Consider the following 21,888-nt stretch of genomic DNA (forward strand, 5'->3'; position numbering starts at 1 on the left):
TCTCATTATCTCACCAAAAACTGTTAGAAACCTGAAATTAGGTCTCAACCAAAACTGTACGATCCCTTTAAGTGACATCATCACCTTGTACAATTTATATGCGACTGTGACTGAGGTGACATTTTAGCAAAAAACATTGTACATGTACTCCAAGTTGCACACCATTCCATAACCTTAAATTGACATTGAAACCTTGTTATAAAGAGGTCGGATAAAATAAAACCCTATAAAATAACAAAGCGATTTTGTAGGTCCCAATTCTGTACATTTCTATGTTTTTGTACCCCCCTCCCCCCCCCCCCCCCCCCATACAGTGAGAAACCTGATATGTATAACAAGGTTGTTGTCATGGTTTTAAGGTCATAAGAATGAGGTTCCCTTGTACATCATTTGATTTCACTGGAGCTCTGTTTTGGTTTGTCTGACAATATTCTCCTAATCACACCAACTTGAACACGGAGTGATGCATCCCTTTAAACTTACTTCTATTCTAGTCAATTCTCCTATCAGCAATAAATATATTCAATACAACTGTACATGGTTGGCTCAGTATTCATTGTGGTCTAAGAAATAAGCAGTGTGAAAAGACTACAAAGATGGCATTTGTACAGCATTTTTACAAAATCATTTGAAACAGATCTATCAATGTGAGCATGAGGGGAAGCTGTGTACCTGTACAAGTACAGCGGACTCCCGTTATAATAACAAAGTCCTCGGGACCGGCAGTTTTCTTTCACTATATTGAAATTTTGTTATAAATGAACAAATAAACAATAAAAAGCAAAGAACTGGTAATGTTGTGGCATGAATTTTTATTTTGTTGTAACCGGAATTTTGTTATAACCGTGTTTGCTATAACTGGAGTGCACTGTACCTAAAATGGGAAAGAATTGTTCTTGCAATACACATAAAAAATCATTTCTTTTTTTCCCCTTCTTCCTAATGGAGATCTTCCTTGTGGAGCAAAACATGTCAGTCATTCGCTGTAATCATGGCAGTGTAGATATTCATAAGGATATCAACAGAAGAATTGCAGCACTGCAAAAAGAAATAACATCTCGCAAAAAAAATTATCAAACCATAAAAGACAAATCAAGGAAACATTTTGCTCTCATTTTCTCTGCAGCTTTTAATACCTTAGAAATCATAAATGTACATACCAAATTATGAAATCCTTCTAACAATGATTCAACAAAGATTTACAGTGTATTCAATGTTTTATACAAAAACTTTCTTGATCAACAAAACCTAGGAATGCTAAAACCAAAACATTTTCACACATTATCCTACGCATGAACATTAGCAAAAAGAAGTTTGGCATACAACCTGTGTGAACATACGTACACGTGTACGCACAATGCTGATACTAAATATGGAATACTGGTATGCACTCACTGTAACATTTGCACATTTTGGGGCCCTTTAACATTATATGCTATCAATGAAACTAATTTTCAACATGGTAATTAAAAGACACTGACTACGTATACCTGTATGTTTCAAAGTTATTGATTTATCGCAAATACTGTGCCAATATTGTGTTCTAAACTAGACTCTTTTGCAAGACTGCAAGAAAGATGCAAACTGGTACAAGTTGTATTGCAAATTTACATCAAAGTACCATAAACTGAATATAACTTGTACAACCAAAACTGCTCCTTAAAGTTTTAAAAAGGAAATGCTTGTATGATTAACACAGATTTATTCTTTTATTGATCAAATATTTGCTCAATATTCTCAACAATAATGTACTTGTGTGTGTGTGTGTGTGTGTGTGTGTGTGTGTGTGTGTGTGTGTGTGTGTGTGTGTGTGTGTGTGATAGTGGTCGTGGTGGTTGTGGCGGGGGAGAGTATGATGCATAGCTACATGTATCACATGTCGTTGTGCGAGTGTTCGAATTTTGTATACTATGTACACTGCACTTGTAGCAAAGTATCAGTAGATAGAAACTTGCCTTCATCACAAAATTTCATTAGTAAGAAATGATAATAATAAAACCCCAACATAACTCCACTCAATTAATTGTTACTAATTACAAGTAAAGTAAGAGAAAATTTAGAGAAAACCTTAGGAGAAGGGGACAACTGTCAAATATGTGTAATACAATCAATGCCTCAAATACAAAGTTTTGTCCAAATGATTCCTTCATGAAGTTTTTACATACTAAGGTTCTGATCGATTTCATCATTACGACAGGCCATAACGAAAATGTGAATGATACGTGTAGGCTTAAACACACAACGCTATTGAAAAATACTGAATGATCCTTCTGACCATGAGTCCATTTTAAAAAGCCAGTCCAATTACAGTGTTCTTTGCAAGATACACAGTAACATGCAACACAATGTTCAACTAAATGAAATTGACTCGGATGACGTGTTAGACATTTTCGTGATTTGACAGGCCAACTCATACCACAGATTAGATTGTCCTCAGTATTAAGTTGTGACAGAAAAGTAGCCAAGTTTAAGAATTGCTCTGAAAAGGCTAATGCAATCAGACATTTACAGCAATGGTTTCACCTTTTCTTGAAATTTGCTTTGCGTTCAAATGTCAAAACTGACTCTTATTGTCAAGCCTTTGCCAGAATATTCATGCCTATCCACTTGCAAGACACTCACCTCATAATTATCCAGCAGTATTTTGTTCTAATCAAACACTGAGTGGTATTTGCAACTCTTCAGTCCCATACTCCAGACAGCAGAAACATTTTTAGTCATTTACAATGAACACATCCCCCATTGCAGTGTCCTTCTGTGGCATTCTCTAACCCCTAAAAACAAACATACAAACAAACACACAAACTAACAAAATTCCATGCCATCTGGCAAGAAATTGTAAGGCTTCAATGAGCAGGCATGTAAGTAGCAGGGAAGATGGGACAAACAGTAACATCACCCTTCTACAATGTATGCGGCAAGACAATACAACTTGCCTACCAATACATGTATTGCAAAACATGATGTATTCTGAATGCATTTATTTAAATCATATTTTTTTTATCATATTCTTTGCTTCAAAGCCAGTATGTACCAATAAAATGTCTGTTTGTTTGTTTTTAATTTGTACATTACTGAAACACTGTTTTTCTGTTTGACATACAGGTATCATGAATTATTTGTATCACTTCATTTCACCTACACTGTAGATGTGATAAAAAAACAGTGCAAGACTGTAGATGCTGTTTTGTCTACCAGTGGGATAATTCATAAAGCATGATTAAGTGTTTGCTTCCACTGCTGTGTATGGACACCAACTTTTGCTTGGGACATATTCTTTTGTAAACTGTAATATGTTACAAGCACATTTTTAGTTCAGGTACACTGTTATCATGAATGGTTCGCATTGGGCTTTCTAAAAATCACTAACCACAAAAGAAACCAAACAGGAATCCAAATAAGTGCTACTAAGGCAAACATTTTGTTACCAAACAAATAAGCATTGACGACTCCATCGAAGAAAGAGTCCACAGTCTTTTGCCAGCCATACGCAAGAATGTCAAAAGGAGCAGTCCTGGGGTTCAGGAATCTATGATGCAGACAGAGGAAAGTAAATAGCAGGGCTGGTGGGGAGATAATGAGGAGGAGGATCCCCTGAAATACCGTCAGGATTCTGCGGCTGGAAGGCCGCACCAGAACTGCAACAGGAATGGTTGGCACGGCGATGAAGAAAGCCAGAGAGAAGTTGAACATGGATACACCTAAGAGGGCGATGGTGTACCAGATGAGAGTGAGGGATTTGAGCAGCTGCCAATCTGATGGGGCATCATCATTGCCGCGGAAGTTGTTCCTCCTGCCCAAGATGGGGAGGGTGGTGATTCCAAAGAAGAAGGCCAGAAAGCCAACTGTAATGGCATCCTTTGGGGTGAGGCCAAATGTTTTGATGTGGTCCCCAAGGAAGTACTCTGGGCTAACAAAAAGAACTGCTCCTACGACATGAGCTCCTATGAGGAGGGGCATCACCTGGCCGAATGGACGGCATGCACGCTTGGCTGATATATCCCCTGATGTGCTCTTGGTATCTTTGTCCTTGTCCTGGTCACCAGTGTCATCACTTGTGGTAGGAAAAGACAGAGCTAGTAGCCACAATGCCATGGCATGAAGTGTGGGCACCACAAGCAGGAGGCCAAAGGGGATCATGTACATACCGATGGAGATGTACCGCTCACAACCAGGGAGAATGTAGAAAAAGAATGACTGGTGGAACCTCTCCAGTAGGTTGTTCACGCTGCGGACAATGCCTTCCATAACACGGCCAACGGCTACCGTGTCACTGGACCCCTGTCGCGTTGATGGATGGGCTTGCAGAGTCAGGGCCTCGATGTGGTACCGCATGAAGAGGCCGTGTATTCCACTCGGGTTGCCACTTGCTTGCTTAGCCATGTTCAACAACATTGTTGTAGCAGCATGCTGCAGCCCTTCCAGTTTCACAACCACGCGATCCGGCACATTATACCTGTTCTGGAAGGTGACGGGCACCCTTTCGACTCTGCAGAGCCTGACAGCGAGGTTAAAGAGATCCAAGTTGGGCAGCTGCCCGTTGATGCCTTCAATCTTGACATCAATGTGGTCTGTGAGCTCTGAGCCCAGCTCCAGATTTATGGCAGCTATGATGCCACCACTGCGACCAAGCATCAGACTAGACTGGATGTATTCTGAGTGTCTGTCATGGTAACCATCCAACCACGCCTGCATCCCAACCTCCTCCTTGTCAACAATTACGAAGATGATGTCCTTAGACCAATACATCTGTCTACTGAAGAACTTGGCCACAGAAAGCACGAGCCCTATACCAAAATTGTTACGGTCCAAAGTTTTGCTGCTTTCCTTGTTCCGAAATGGCACTGTGATGACCATGGCTTCCGTGCTGGCTATTCTCGGCGCGCGAAGGATGGCATACACATTTGTTCCCGAGTTGGAGTCCACCAGTGCATTCCTGTCACCCTTCTCCATGAAGGGGTGATTGACTGTAAAATTCTGCTCAAAGACGTCCAACCCCAACTCTGTGAACTGCTCCCTCAGCCACTCCACTGGCATCTTAGCACGTCCACCATCTACCGCCGCCAGTCTCGTCAACTCCTTGGCGTAATTCTGGACATCCTGCTCACTCTGGTACTTCCTATCCACCAGACCAGGCAACAGGGCGTTTTCTGAGAAGTATGTTTTCTCATTCAGTGGGGTGAAAGCCAGAGCCAGTAGTGCCAAGACCCCAGCGATGTACAATACCACCTCTAGAGGTTTGTGGACGGCCAGGATGACACGAGACATAAAGGCCTGGGTGCGCGTGTCTGTTAGGAGACCCATGGTGGTGCAGGCTTAAAGACTTCTTGCAACTATGAAACAGTCTTGGGCCCTGTGCCAAAGACCTGCCAGGACAAACCAAACAAGACAGAGACAATCAGTGACAAACTGGTGTTTTGCAGTCAGTTGGGACACAGGAGTGTTTAACATAGTGAAGTTTTATTCCACTTCTTGTCCTCCAAAAAAGTCATTTTCTTATGTCAATATGCTAACGTTAACTGCACAAACATTAAATGGTTGATAACCATTCCAAGCTTGCATATGTAGGGTTGATCTTGTTTCTGGCAATAAACTCAATAAAACAAACAAATAAACAAACTACTAGTAAATGCATTCACACCATTTACTCTGATTGTCTCTGTCTCATTTGTGTTTTTGTAACTTTACCCCTTGAAATTGATTATGTAATGATTCTAACAACAAATTTGCAATAAACTTCAAAGTTTATCATTCTCATTCATAACAAGTCTCCTTTCTTGCAACCATATCAGAGCCTTCCTTGACGTGAACCGCTTGTTGAGGAAACTGGCATGTATGCGTGAATTCCATTCTCATAGCTGTCACACACTATTTTTAATGTGATCATAAGAAACTAAACCAAAAATGAAAAAAAAAAACCCTTAAATTCTCCTATCTTTGTTAAACAGACATGACATTGCTGAAGAATAATATGCAACCACTTCAAATGATTTCGACAGGAAAATGAAAAAAAAACTTCAGCGCCAATGTACTTTTGTGTCCATGTCTTTTTCAATAATCAACTAAAATGTCAACTTGCCATTCGAGCAAAATCACTGAAAATTCATTTCTATCATACTGCTCCCACGTTGAGTCCATCATCCCTGTTCGCACAATACAATGGCTAACGTCAATGTGCAGGTAGTGTATGCTGCGATCTCTCGCGGAGAGTGAGTTTGTTTTGTTTCAAGTTAAGACTTGAAAGTTGATGGCGACAACCCATTCGATTCAACTTGATGTAGGCACTAGATCACTGGAAATAAGCTTATCAGGCAGAGTATTTTTAATATACCCCTTTGATGGCCTTTTCATCAATGAATGAAATGGCCTTTGCCTGCTGCACAAACAGTTGAGCTCTAACGTTAGGTATGATTGAGGGTATACCGCCTATCGCCACCCTAACCAGATCTACAGTTTGTTTATTCCAAAAGTATAAAACAAATTTGCCTATTTGCCTCAGATATGCCGTAAATACTGCAGTTTCAAATCTCGTGACCGTCCTGTTGATTCTGAATCTCCGTAGTGAAATAACACCATTTTACTAGTGTGTGCGATGCATTTTCTTTGCGCGACTTAAAGGGTACCTCAAGTTCAGCACCCCCTCCCTCAATACATGCATCATGTTCGTAATTTACTAAGCGGATGTGTAACTGAACCACGTTTAGTTTAATGAACATTGTTAGATTGTTTAAGAGTTTGTTTTCGTCTCTTCATTTTCATTATTTTCATAGCTTACGTCTACACATGGCACATACACGCGTACCCTTTCGTTCTAACCATTAGATTTCTAGAGTAAACCCCCTAATTTTCAGACACATAACCTTTTCTGCAATATTTGTTAAACTCAAAAAATACTCTACAAAATTACATCTATAACAATCTATGTTAAATATATCAAACTACATTTTCCCAATATTGATTTTGTTACATACATCATTCATAAAATTTCACAAAATCCCCAAATATTATCACCTTGTCAATTCCCCAATTTTTGGACAGCCTCTCCAATTCGGACACGCGATATGTGCGCTCAATGTCAATACGCATACAAGGTCGCTGAAAAATGAGCGCGCGCCTTACCTTGTTGGTGGAAGCTTGCATCGGGGACGTTGCAGTGCCCATTCGTGTTCAAATTTTGGTGACTTGGCACTTGCATTCGGCCCCTACAACATTTATTACCTGCATCGGCATGTACAGAAATCTTGTTTTTCTTTTGTGTTTTTGAGGATACCATCACACTCTGAGCTTGTGATAAGCGAAAAATCTCGCAACTGAACAGCGTAATTTTTCAATTTTTAGCATTTTTTTTCGGCAACCCCGGGACCTAGAAAACCTACAATTCGCGTGCGCTTTGGATAAGTTGCGCCGATTCTGCGTTTTTGACGGCGAAATTTGGGATTTTAGATGGGTTTTAGGAGGTGACTCGGGCACTTTCCTGTGATGAATGAGTGTGCCAGTAGCTATGTGAAACGATGTGATATGCATGTAATGTGACAGTAGAATTTGCTGGCTTGTAATACCGTAAGTGATACGTCAGTGTCCGGATTCAGGAGGCCGGCCGAAAATTGGGGATTTTACTCTAGAGTAAGAACCCCAATTTTCGGCCGGCCTCCAATATCCGGACACTTACCACTTATCACAAGGCAGCAAAGTCGACTGTCACAGCACAAGCATATCACATCGTTTCACACACTAGCACACTCGTTCACACCACGCGAAAATGCCCGAGTCACCTCCAAAAATCCATCTAAAATCCCAAATTTTGCCGTCAAAATCGCGGAATCGCCGCGACTTTTCCAAAGCGCGCGCAAATTAGGGCCTGTGTAAAGAATCGGGGTCGCCGAAAAAGCGCTAAAAATTGAAAAATTACGCCGTTCTGTTGCGAGATTTTTCGCTTATCGCAAGCTCAGAGTGTGATGGTATCCTCAAAAACACAAAAGAAAAACAAAGTCTCCGTACGTGCCGATGCAGTGAATAAATGTACAGGGGCTGAATGCAAGTGCAGAGTCCCCAAAATTCGGACACGAACGGGCGCCACAACATCCCCAATGCAACCTTGCGTCAAGAAGGTATGGCGCGAGCGGATTTTTCAGCGGCCTTGTATGCGTACTGACATTGCACGCGTGTCCGGATTTTGGAGACGCTGTCCGAATTTTGGGGAATTGACAAGGTGATAATATTTGGGGATTTTGTGAAATTTTATGATCGGTTTGAGAAAATCAATATTAAGAAAAATTAGTTTGATATATGTAACAAACATTATTATAGATTTCATTTTGTGGAAAATTATTTGAGTTGAATAAATATTGCAAAAAAGCTTAAGTGTCCGAAAATTGGGGCTTTTACTCTATGCGTTAACCCGTTCCTTCCGCAATTCTCTGAGTGCCTTTAATGCCCCCAAACGGGATTCTTTTCGCCCGTCGACAAAGAGGCACACAGGTTGGTAATCCAGCTGTGTGAAGTCAGTCAAGCGGTTCATTGTGTCCCCCTTTCTACGGTAAACTACATGTGCCTGTAAACAATGGAAATATCGATCGGGTGCGAGGTATGAATAGAGCGTGCGCTGATGAGCTCTCAGAATCTTTTGTTCTACACAAAACCAGGTACCTGAATGAGGTGACTGGGGTCAGCGAACCCGCATTTCTAACTGATCTCAGCCTCGATCATTACGTACATGTTCGTACGAGTTTACAGCAGAACAAGCAAAAAACTAAATCGGGAAAAGGTATATAATACTGTAAACCCCCCTTTTTTGAAACAGCAGGAGAACAAATCCTGATAGAATAAACTCTGATCTTTTTATCAAACTCACTTTTCTGAGCATTCTAACACAAAGAAACATGAATTTAGGCCACTGAAGCAGGCATCTTTGTCTTCATTTTGGGAACCTGGTAAACCAGGTTCCCGTATATCAGTTGCTCCCACGGGAACCTGGTAAACCAGGTTCCCGTAAGGAACGGGTTAACAATCATGATACGCAGGGCCCTGCCGATACGTGGTACCCTTACCATACAACTCAAGTAGGCACATCACCCTGCTGCAAACACTAAAGGGTTTACCAAAATTTATGCATCTTGTGATTTTGGTGCAATTTGGTTCAGTGGGATTTAGGATATCTAGCATTGAATAAGTAACGTTAGAAAAAAATAAGCGTTAAACCGTTACACTTTGTGATGCTTACAGCTAATTACTGATTACATGTATAATACATCACTCACAAAATGTTACACAAAAAATTTAAAAAGTTTATATCAAGTCATTAGCACCCCGACTTCTAACCTGTGTTACTACTGTTTAATAGTAAGATTATCTAGACTGTAACACACAGTTAGCTAGCTGTCAGTAGTTCAATATAAAAAAAGGCTTACATAACACCTGAAGCCTGATGAAGACTTTCATTTGATTGGTTGTTTGCCCTTGATCATTCGGCCCATTTCACTATGACATCATAATCCATGCAACTGTGGCTCCATTTACCGTGCAATTTTGGATCCATACGAATTGCTCCATTGCACGCTCGCTGAGACTCAGAGACCTGCACGCTTGCTGCACACTACGCGTGTCATTAAAACGCTTGCATTTGCAGTGTGTGTATGCGACAGCGTGCTAACGTAAAGCGCTCAGTGAGCACTCTCGCAATCTCAGTAAAGTAGGTCTAGCCCTAGTCAGATTCTCTCTTGTTTCTTTAATCTAAATTAATAAAACATCAAATGACAAGCCAGGATCTAACTTGGGGCCAATTTAACAAATAACAAATGTTTCTCATTCGTGCAACCAATGGCATGGACAGAATATTTCATTCGGTGAAAGATGAAATTACTGATCCATTCAACACGCTCAACTCAGCTGCGCCTCTTTGAATGGACCATTGGCATTGCATCTTCCATCTCATGAAATATTCTGTCCATTGCACTCATAAACATTCATTATTTGTACATTGTATACTGGCAAAATTACCCGGTGTGGCCGCGCCGCTACTCTGGCTCTCGCTCTCCCAGGACTCTCTCTGACTGACACAGCTCAGCCTTGCTGCAAATAACTAAGCGCCAGTAAGTAAGGCAGTATCCCATCGCCCATCCTGAACACTTACGATTAACTGCGGCGTTTAGAAATTTGTGTCAAACATTTGCTCACCTGTTGAAAATTAATCTTCACAGCCAGTACAGCTCCCAGTGTAGTAATTCAACTCATGAAGAATGAAACTACTGTAGAAATAAGTCATCTATAACTAGGCGTTGTTGTATGCAGGGGGGTACATGTACGTAGCGGGTAGTATGCTAGCTACATCCTGTACATCAAACCATGTACCGCGCTGCATGCACCGCATGGCCAGTTTTGGTTGTGAGTTTGTGTGCGTCTGTGTGTGTATGTGTGTTCAGTGTTGGTTCAGTGTGTGTATGTGTAGGGGGGGGGGGGGGGACGGCGGATGATAGTCATGAGGGTCATTAGAAGCATAAATTCGCTTTGGACCAGATCTTGTTCGGCATTGCTCGGTAGCGATGTAAAAGACTGGTAAATCATACTACTCGACTGAGAGAGTGTTTTCCTGAGCTCGTTATTCCGAAGGTTCGTTATTCCGAAGGCTTTTTAATCCGAAGATTCGTTATTCCGAAGGTTCATTTTTCCGAATTTTATTTTCGGATTAAGGAATCTTCGGAATAACGAAAAAAATTCACGAAAAATTAACGAAAAAATTTAAAATTGTGTACATGGTTTCAGGCAAATCGATTATCTGTTAACCCTCGCAAATGTAACTTTATTGTTTTTAGTAATCATAACAAATCATACGACACTGATTTTGTTAAAGTGGAATTGAATGATGTTCAAATTCCCAGGGTAGAGAAAACTAAATTTCTTGGTGTTATTTTAGATTCCAAATTAACATGGAAGCCTCATATACAAGAAACAGAGAAAAAAATATCAAAGAGCATTGGTATTATATCCAGACTAAGCTACATGTTACCTACTGATGTATTACGGATGTTGTATTCCATTCTTGTTTTGCCCTATTTTGTCTTATTGCAACATGGTGTGGGGAAGTACTTTTCAGTCCAGTCTAAAGAAATTGACTTCAAAGCAAAATAAAATAGTAAGAGTTATACATGGAGCGAACCCGAAATCTAAAGCAGGCCCGTTATACTCAAAACTAAAATTGCTTACTTTGAAAAATATCACCACCTATCAGCAATGTATTTTTGTATATCAGTGTGTTAACAAACTTATGCCTGACCATTTTGTTCAATTGTTTGATATCAATCAGAATGTGCATAATTATAATACACGCTCCTCGTCATTAATGCATTTGCCCAGACCCAGAACCATGTCTTACCAACATAATATTCGTTTAAATGGGCCCCAAGAAATGGAACAATTTATCTAAAGACATAAGAAATGCACCATCTCAAAATTGTTTTAAGATAAGACTCAAGAAAAAGTTGTATTCATCCATATAAGGTAGTTTATAGTGAGGGCTGCTAAATTTCTCTTGATTGTACTAAAATGAAATACATGTACATGTATGTACAATGTTGCCTTGTTTGTTTTAGTATTACAAGTGTGTGTTTTAGGTTCTCTTTACCTCTCCTTAATGTATTTTTTTCTTTCTTCTCTTTTCTTTTCTTTCTCTTTTTCCTTCTTCCTATCTGTTTTCCCTCCTGCATCCCTAGCTTTAGTCTCTTGTGTATCTGTACTTCGTCTTGTAAATATATATATATTTTTTTTAAAATGTCTTTTTAGCTATGTTTCAATCAGATTCAGCTACATTTTTAAATGTTAAAGGTGCACTCACTTCAAGCTGTGCTTACTGAGTTGTCACCTCCAGTTTGTCATTACTGAATTGTTACTGCTGTTACACGAATTGATCTGGAAATAAATGTTCTATTGAATGAATGAAACGAACCTCCGGAATGACGCCACAAATGTTCGGATTAACGAATCCTTTTTCACTTTCGGATTAACGAACCTCTAGGTATAGGGAATTTGTGTGTTTCGGATTAACGACCCTTCGGAATAACGAACCTTCGGAATAGCGAACCTTCGAAATAACGAACAGCACCCCAATTTACTCTATTCTTTTTATTGAAATATAGAGACAATTGAGTTTTTTGCTTTGTTTTAATACTTACCCTACTCAACTCAATTCCCTTTTGAACGCGGCTTATCGACAAAGCATTCCCTGGGTGTAAGACTATGAATGCTTTTCTCAGGCTCATTTTTTTCCTCGTATCTCTTCCTTTATTCGTGTCAACCCATTTTGTGTTTATTTATTATCTTTGTATAGTATCGATTTATGTCATTAATCGAGAGATGCTTTCTATGTGGAAGGTACAATAGTTTTACAATGAATATCGATGTTTCTGAGCGCGATAATTGCAGAATATGATAATATCGATAATGTGAGAAATCTTCAGGATGAATTTGCCAGTGAAGCTTGCATATTATATCTTTCGCCAAATGAATATAACAACATGGTTCATTATGATTGCAGAAGCCTCAAAAAGAGTTCTCATAATTTTGAAACGATGATTTTATCTGCATGCATGCGAGAAATAAATTCTCTGTCATTGCTCTTTCCGAAAGGTGGCTAATGATGAAGTGATCAGTAGATGGATATCCCTATCCATGGATTATGGTGGGTAGTGAGAGAAGGGGGAAACGAGGTGGTGGTGCTGGCTTTTACGTTGTTAATTAAATTTTGTAAGACGTATAAATTAGTGTCAAAATTGAATCAAGTTTTAAAGAAATTCATATAAAATATAAAATGTTTTATTTGCCTCCATTTATACACCACATTCTCAATCCTATTGCTGAATTTTTACAGAATCTGGAAAATTCATTGAGTAAAGTGTCTGATGAGCAGATATTATGCCCGAAGAATAAGTCTTTTTACTATGCTGGCCTCAGATTTCTAGGTACCGGTAGCACTAGATCCTATCCAGTCAGCTAACCGCCGTACACACAATGTACAACAAGAATAAAATTGCAGACAGTCGAGTCGAACGTTGCACTCTTGTCTTTATTGCATTCTCCTTCTTGCTGTGCATGCGCAAGCCCAAATGCGTATGCGCATGTATGTGATGAACGAACGAACAGTAAAAAGACTTGTGATCTTCCAAGCCTAGAAGCTTAGCCCTTCTGGATGCATTCTGATTGCGATCCTGTCCCAAGGCAGAACCATCAGATGCCAAACTTCCATCCGGGATTCTGTGATTATCGTGTGATAATCTTACACATTTTCTGCATTTTTGCTAGACTCACGAACCAGCAAACCGTCGGTTCGTGCGCCATCTTTCTAGCCCATTATGGAAGGCCCAAAATCACACTACTATATATTGCGTGCGCGCATACATTTCACACACAATCACTGCTACATTTGATGCGCTAACACTAGCCTACGTATGGGAAGCCGAAATTGCAAAAACAATTCAGCGCGAACAGCACACTCCCCCCCCCCAACGTCCGATGGACGTTAAAATTCCACAACTTAAAATGTTACCTAGGATGTCCACCACACATCCCCTAGTGATTGAATACAAATGCACATAACTTATGGTACACATTACATGCGAAATGTAAACTCTAAAACTGAACAATTATCAACAAGTGGCCTTCAAACTGACCATGAACAGGCGTTTACTCCGCCTCAACCAACAAAATTAACTCCTGGATTGGCCTACAATAGGTTTTTCCAGTTGCAGGCAGACGGACCTCAACTTGACGGACTAAACCATCATCTCCAGAACCAACACTCTCAATGATCCCAAGAGGCCACTGGTTTCGTTTGACCTCCCTGTCTCTCAACAGGACTATGTCACCCTTCATGACATTCCTCTCCGTACTTATCCATTTGCGCCTCTGCTGGAGGCTTTGCAAGTAGCGGAGTCTCCACTGTTTCCAAAACCTGTCGGCTAGGATTTGGACACGTTTCCACTGAGCAGTGTACATGTTACGCTTGCAATCCTCGACAAGCACCTCTTCTATGCTCCCATGTTTCTGAGTCAAGAGCACCGAAGGTGAGAGGAAAGATGTGTCCTCTGGATCAGAACTCAGTGGAACAAGAGGTCTAGCATTCACGATGGCCATAGCTTCCATCATGAATGTGACCAAAGTCTCATGGGTGAAACTTTTCTCTCTAGTCTCGAGCAGAATGCCATTGAGAATTCTCTTGAATAGTCCTACCATTCTTTCCCAGGCTCCTCCCATGTGTGGGGCATGGGGTGGATTTAGCTTCCACTCTGTGTTGTTCCTCTCAAGAAAGGTGCGAAACACCTTGTCGTTCAAGACTCCCACAAAATTTGATCCTCTATCGGAACAAAAGGTTTCCACTTTGCCTCGCACAGCCATGAATCGCCGCAGTGCATTGATACATGACGAAGTGCTCAGTTCCTCAAGAACTTCGATATGAAGAGCTCTGGAGGTCAAGCAGGAGAATATCATACCCCACCTCTTGCTTTTGGCAGCACCTCCTCTGGTCTTCCTGGTGACCACTTCCCATGGTCCGAAGCAATCTACGCCAACCTGGGAAAAAGGAGGTCCGATCTTCAGACGCTCTTGAGGGAGGTCAGCCATGCGTTGGAGCACAGTCTTCCCTCTGAGTTTGCGGCAGATCACACAACGGTGGATAACGGCAGATATGACTCTCTTGCCCCCGATAATCCAAAACCCAGCATCACGCAGAGAACCTTCTGTCAACTGTCTGCCAGGATGCCCGTTATTGTGATAGTGCATCACAAGGAGCTTGGCAATGTGACTCTTGCCGGGGATTAATACCGGGTGCTTCACTACCACAGGAAGTGAGGACTTCCTCAACCTCCCACCAACGCAAATCAAACCATCTTGGTTCAGAATGGGTGCTAAGTCCCGTATTGAGGAGTTAGAAGGTAGAGGTACTCCCTCTCTGAGACATTCATATTCCTCATGAGATCTGCTTCTGTACTTCCTTCAAGATCATCATCTCTGCATGACGTACAGATTCAACATCTGTGTTGCTACATGTGTGCCAGCCATGGCAACCATTGCCACTCCTGGAGCTAAATGAGTGAGCAATGTGTATGAGGAGACGGAACGCTCTGACTAGGCTTTTCCAAGTTGAGAACTTTTCAAACCTTGGAACAAGTCCTTGCAGTTCCACACTGGTTTTGGTGACCTGGATGTTCACTTCTCCCTTTATCTCATCTAGGTCAGGATCTACAAGTGGAAATTCTGACACTGGATTCACTACTTCCCGTGTAGCTATCTTCTGAGGACCGGTAAGCCACGATGAGCCTTTCATCTCATGATGAACCTTATTCAAGGAGTATCCCATGAACTCCGTTGAGGAATCGAGGACTCCTCTGATTTTGCCTTTCTTTTTGGGATGATAAACCCCAACTAGTGGTACGTAACAGCACTCTGCATGTGTATTAAGAGGTGGTGCCACCTCTGCATGACCCTGGGAAATCATCCCTTCCATGAATGTCGACATATGTTCTCTCTTGGTTGGATCCCTCTGCATATTTGTCTGGAGGATTTGAGCTCTTTTCAAGGCTTGTGAACGATTGTTTGGAAGGCGATCCCTTCGCTCTTTGAAGGGTAGTGGAGCTGTCCACTTGCCATTTTTCAGGCCTCCCTTCTCTACCATCAAACGGACAAACTGTTGTTCCTCGATTGACAGACTGATACTGTCATCTCCATTGTCAAAGAGGTGTTTCAACCTGAACTCGTTCGGACAGGGTTCAAGACATGTGGGCCGGCCCGTAGAAAGAATCTGAGTGCGCAAGGGAGAAATCCTCACTGTCTGTCCAGCACTCCGGTGGACCCCTCGAAGGCACACATCACCAATGATAACCCAGCCAAGGCATAACTTCTGTGCAAATGGTGAGTCAGGTGGCCCAATCTTTTGGTCTAGCACATGGTGCGCTTCAACTACATCCCTGCCTATCAACAGAGTTGCTGTGCAATTGTGATCAATTGGTGGGATCTCAACGCTCCTCAAATGATCATATGCCTGGACTATCTCCGGAGTAGGAATCTCATCCTTGAAATCCGGAATGTATGAACACTCTGTGACTGTTGGCAACTCCAAACAGACAGTGCCGTGGATATCCTCCACCACAAAATCATCAGCACATCTACCGTGAGCAGACACTTCTCCACTGCATGTGCGTAGAGTGTAGCTAATCTCATCATAGGCAACATCAAACTTATCTAGGAGTTTAGATGTGGCTATGGTCTTATTGCTTTGGTCATCTATGACTGCATATGTCTTGACCACAATACTCTTATCCCTCTTTGACCTCACAAGTACTGGTACAATCTTTGCACAGGATTTTCCTCCTATGCATTTAGAACCCTTCATCTTGGAGCATGCACTTGTGATGTTGGTTCGAGGATTGTCTCTGGGAGGGTCTTCAGGTTTCTGCGTACTCTTCGCAGGTTTGTTACTATTCTCCCAGTGAAGAATCGTTAAGTGGCGTTGACTACCACATGATTTGCATTTCACCCTTGCCTTGCACTCCCGGGCTGCATGTCCCGGGAGGCAGCACCTGAAACACAGCTGGTACTGCTTGAGAAGATTCTTCTTCTCAGGTACCGTTTTTGCAAGGAATACTTTGCACTCAACGATCGAATGTGGCTTCTTGTGGATAGGACAAAACTCCTTTGAAGCCGAAGGACAAACCTCCTTCACGTCAGTAGCCCTGACACTTACCGTTTTCTTCGCAACCTCCTGATGCTTCATGTCACGAGGCAACATGAAGCTGGGATCATTGCGAATCTTCGCGTGATAGCGAACAAACTCGCTGAACACCTTGAAAGGAGGGAAAGTCACCCGGTACCTTTCCTTGTACCGGAATCCCTCCATTACCCACTTCTCCTGGAGATTGTAGGGCAACTTCTGCACTAAGGCCTGCAACCCTCTAGCAGAATCCAGATGCAGCAATCCTGGGAAATCCCCATTCTCTTTAGCATACTCGATCTCCAGGAGCAAATGACCAAACTGCTCTAATTTTTTGTTCTCCCTATGTGTAAGTCTAGGGAAATCTTCAATCCTCTGTTGAAGATCGTGTTCTACAGCCTCTGGGGAGCCATACTTCCTGTCAAGGAGCTCCCACATTCTACTCACACCAACATTCGGTCGGTCAACATGAATGTCATGAATGGCAGAGACCAGTTGGGAAGATTCCTTACCCAACCACTTCATGATCAAACCCATCTCTTGGGATTGTGTCAGCTGGAGCTCTGTGATAACGCGTCTGAGCGTAGCTTTCCAGGATCTGTAACTAAATGCACGGTCATTGAATTTAACCAAGCCACTTGACACCAATTCCTTCTTAAGCAATACATTACTTATGTCAGAAACTACGTTTACAGTGTCTAAGTTAGGTGGGATAGCAGCGCCTTCCCTACGATTAACACTCTTTGTCTCATTGTCACACTTTGACATCCCAACATACTGGGATGAAGACACACCGTCTTCAGGAGGTACACCAAGTTTTGTTTGTACTTGACTCCCCTGATTTTCTTTTACAAACTTAGGGGAGGGAATTGCACTCCCCTGGTTGATGTGATTTCCATCAACTGGAATCTTACCATCTACATCAAGTGAGGACAAATAATCCTCCACATGTTCATTGACATCTTTTTGCATAAGATTCAATTCAACACCTTTTACAGACTCTTCGCTTTCATTTAAGCCTGCTTCGAGTACAGAAACTTGCGCTGCTGCTACAGCAGCATCTCTTTCTGCCTCTAACACTACACGTTCTGCTTCCTGAGCAGCCCTTTGCTTTGCAAGATTTGCTTCCTTTCGAGCAAATTCTAATCTTACTCTACTTGCCTCTGCCTTTGCACGAGCTAATATAGCCTCAGAGGCCACTGACGAATGTCTACTTGCATTAGACGGTCTCGAAGACACGCTCCCCGTCTCACGTCTGTCACCCTGCGTGGACAGCGACGGCATTTGCGGTGACTCCGCTCCTTGTTGTCGAGGTTCTGTTTTCGTCGACATGATGAAACCTTGCGTACGGTAAGCGATGTGAAATCTCTTCACTCTGCCTGACGATGAAGTCGTTTTACTCGGCCCGAAGAATAAGTCTTTTTACTATGCTGGCCTCAGATTTCTAGGTACCGGTAGCACTAGATCCTATCCAGTCAGCTAACCGCCGTACACACAATGTACAACAAGAATAAAATTGCAGACAGTCGAGTCGAACGTTGCACTCTTGTCTTTATTGCATTCTCCTTCTTGCTGTGCATGCGCAAGCCCAAATGCGTATGCGCATGTATGTGATGAACGAACGAACAGTAAAAAGACTTGTGATCTTCCAAGCCTAGAAGCTTAGCCCTTCTGGATGCATTCTGATTGCGATCCTGTCCCAAGGCAGAACCATCAGATGCCAAACTTCCATCCGGGATTCTGTGATTATCGTGTGATAATCTTACACATTTTCTGCATTTTTGCTAGACTCACGAACCAGCAAACCGTCGGTTCGTGCGCCATCTTTCTAGCCCATTATGGAAGGCCCAAAATCACACTACTATATATTGCGTGCGCGCATACATTTCACACACAATCACTGCTACATTTGATGCGCTAACACTAGCCTACGTATGGGAAGCCGAAATTGCAAAAACAATTCAGCGCGAACAGCACAGATATATTTTTTTTCGGTCATCTTAAAGGGAAGATAAACCCCAAGAACAATGTGGATTGAGTGAAAGCAGCAACATTAGTAGAACACATCAGTGAAAGTTTGAAGAAAATCGGACAATCGATGCAAATGTTATGAATTTTTAAAGTTTTGGTGTTGGAACCGCTGGATGAGGAGACTACTAGAGGTTATGACGTATGAGTGGACAACAATACCAAGAAAATATAAAGAAAATACTACAAAAATCCATTTTTCATGAAAAGTACAAATTCCATCAATTTGATATTGACATATGTTAAGGGTAGCAATTATTCCCCCTGCTTTCTGAAAGCGGTTGGTCAACTGCTCTTTCATAATTCTAGAAAAGTGAATTTTTGTTGAATTTCCTTTATATTTTCTTTGTATTGTTGTCCACTTATACGTCATATCCTCTAGTAGTCTCCTCATCCAGCGGTTCCAACACCAAAACTTTAAAAATTCATAACATTTGCATCGATTGTCCGATTTTCTTCAAACTTTCACTGATGTGTTCTACTAATGTTGCTGCTTTCACTCAATCCACATTGTTCTTGGGGTTTACTCTCCCTTTAATGTTGATTTACTGAATGTCACTTTATGCCCAGATGCGCTGGTTGATAAATATATTGATTTTCTGAATACGTACTTATTCAATCCATTGATGATACATTGGCGGATCCAGGGGGGAGCGCACTGGGCGCGCCCCCTTTATTTTTTGTTAAAACAAAATAAATAAAAAGAAAAAATGTGGGGGATGGCGCGCAGCCCCCTTAATTTTGTAAAGGCGCCCCTCTTTACGGAATTCCTGGATCCGCCCCTGTGATGATATACTAAAACTTCTACCACAGTAACTGAACATTCACGATCACTGATTGACAATGTTTTTGAATAGTATTTAGAACTGAAATGGTTCAAAAGGCAGGGCTTACATACTATAGGAGCTGTTAGCAATCATCTTGTTGTATTTTGCTATTATGATCTTGGCATTAGTGAAAATTCTGAAAAGATTTTTATAAGCGCAATTTTCATGATAACATAATACAATTTTGTGAAAAGTTAAGTGAGATTTTTTGGAATAATGATGTAATGTATGGCAATGTTGATGATCAATTTGACCAACTTATGAAAGTGGTAACCCAATTGTATAATCAACGTTTTCCATATGTTGAAAATAACGAAGGCGTTGATATATATATCGATATAAAAATGCTTTGATAATACTCTCAGGAGAATGTACAATAAGAAAAATGTATTGTATAAGTACCCTAATCCAACAGAGTATCGAAAGACTATTTATAACGCATATGGAAACAAAGCTCATGGTGATGAGTTACGTCAAAAGAGGCGAAATCATTATTGTTATCAATTAGTAAGAATGGTCATTATAGTTATTTACGTGGAAAATTATAAACAGGCTTTCTTATATGGTTAGCTATAGGGAGAAAGTGCATATCGCATTTTGCAACCAAATGGGCAATATTTGTATGACCAACATCTGAATATGCCATGTATTGTTTTTAGGCGGAATGCATGTTCGGAAATTGTAAATACTGTTCCGTCTTTACACTTCTTCACATTTTACCTTTCTTATACCCCAAATGATAACCCCAATGTTTTTTAGGCCTGTTCAAGAATATAATATTTTTCAAATTGTACAAAATTTGAAAACAGGCAAAAGTGTTGTTGTCATGATGATGTTGATAAACATGTTATAAAAAGGAGTATAATTTAGTTTTAAATCCTTTGTGCAATATGTTTAATCCATCACTAAAAGATGGCGTATTTCCATAGCACAGTGTTCAAAATAGTTTGACTTATTCACATACAAAAGAGGAGATAAGGATCTTTTAACACCTATTTCTCTTTTATTGGTTTTGTTTATAAAGATTGATATATATCGATGAATTTTTACTTGAAAGAGATATTTTATATTCGAAGCAATTTGGTTTTTGAAAAGGGTATTCTTCCTACATGGCTGTGATGGGACTATCGGTAATATGCTTTGAAAAAAAAAAAAAAGGTTTTGATTGGTCATTCAGACTGGTCTATAAAGCCTCTGGCTGTATGGATCATGTATTCTTATCAAAAAGATGAAAACTGTATATGGTAATTATAGAGGCACGGGAAGTTCGAGTTATTTACATAACAGAGTGCATATATAATGTGTCCAGGTAATGGCATATCGTCCTGATTATCAATACGTAAATATTGTTGTTCCTCCGGGATCTGTTTTAGGGCCTTTATTGTTCTTTATTATTATGTGAATGATTTACATTTTCAAGTGAGTTACTTTATACGATTGCTTTTGCAGATGACATTGGCTTATTTTTCTTTTTTGTCTGGTAGCGACGGAAATGTTCTTTGTTCAACTTTTAATAATGAACTTTGTTTTGTTAATGTTTTGTTTCAAGCAAATAGGTGTAAATTAAAATGTGGATAAAACATGCTGTATGCATTGTAAAGGTGCGGTTTACCTTTGGGAGCAGTGATTTCAAAAATGTTCAAGATATCACATTTGATGCATATGTGTAGGTCTGTTATATCACAAAACATCCTACCATATAGGATTTTCGCAGTAAAGCCTAAAATATAAGGAGATATCAGTGTTTTTCTCGATAAACCGTAACTGTAGACGGTTTAGTCTGGAAAATTTTTTATTATAACTATTGTTCATATTTTGTGTATTTAACAACACTTAACATCGATTATACGGATTCAATTTTTTACAGTGGTTGTTTCTATCCCAAACTCACACTTTAGAACTATTTTAAAGAACTAATGCTGGGTTTTTGTTTCATCTGCAAATGGTAAATAATGCCTTTAAGCCTAGAAATGAATATATTGTAAATGAAGTTGTATCAAAAAGTTGTAAGATTCCTTTTGTAAGGCCTAAGTAATGAAACCAGTGAAGTTTTATTAGTATTTGATATGATGTGTGTGACTCAGGAAGACAATATTGGTGTTATGAATTCCAGGCTTAAGCATATTTTACCTTTCAATATTCGCGATAGATTTGGTCAAACCTTGATCTTGCCACACCTTATACCTATAGGCGCCGACTGCAATATCATTTGGGGGAACAGTACATTATGCAATTTGAATTGAAGTCTTTAATCTTCAGAAGCAATAAGAATTTTAACAACCTCGAAACCATATACACATTCTGCTCATCTGTTCGGAAAGTGATTTTTCTTGAAAATAT

General features: G+C 40.6%; 2 protein-coding genes across 2 annotated transcripts; both read right to left on the reverse strand.

Annotated features, from left to right (window-relative positions):
- Positions 1 to 2,120: 2,120 nt before the first annotated feature.
- Positions 2,121 to 10,312, reverse strand: LOC139715545 (glycosylphosphatidylinositol anchor attachment 1 protein-like). Its single transcript, XM_071627109.1, has 2 exons — positions 10,174 to 10,312; positions 2,121 to 5,366 (listed from the first exon to the last, which is right to left on the reverse strand). Exon 2 carries the CDS (start codon positions 5,302 to 5,304, stop codon positions 3,331 to 3,333), a length of 1,974 nt encoding a protein of 657 aa, XP_071483210.1. The 5' UTR covers positions 5,305 to 5,366; positions 10,174 to 10,312; the 3' UTR covers positions 2,121 to 3,330.
- Positions 10,313 to 13,671: 3,359 nt separating this feature from the next.
- Positions 13,672 to 14,382, reverse strand: LOC139715534 (uncharacterized). The gene has a single exon (XM_071627100.1). It carries the CDS (start codon positions 14,380 to 14,382, stop codon positions 13,672 to 13,674), a length of 711 nt encoding a protein of 236 aa, XP_071483201.1.
- Between the last annotated feature and the right edge of the window lie 7,506 nt (positions 14,383 to 21,888).

The sequence above is a fragment of the Diadema antillarum genome, unplaced genomic scaffold (genome assembly GCF_040938485.1).
Source record: "Diadema antillarum isolate AM-2024a unplaced genomic scaffold, OU_Dant_1.0 scf00000050, whole genome shotgun sequence".
Lineage (NCBI taxonomy): Eukaryota > Metazoa > Echinodermata > Echinoidea > Diadematoida > Diadematidae > Diadema > Diadema antillarum.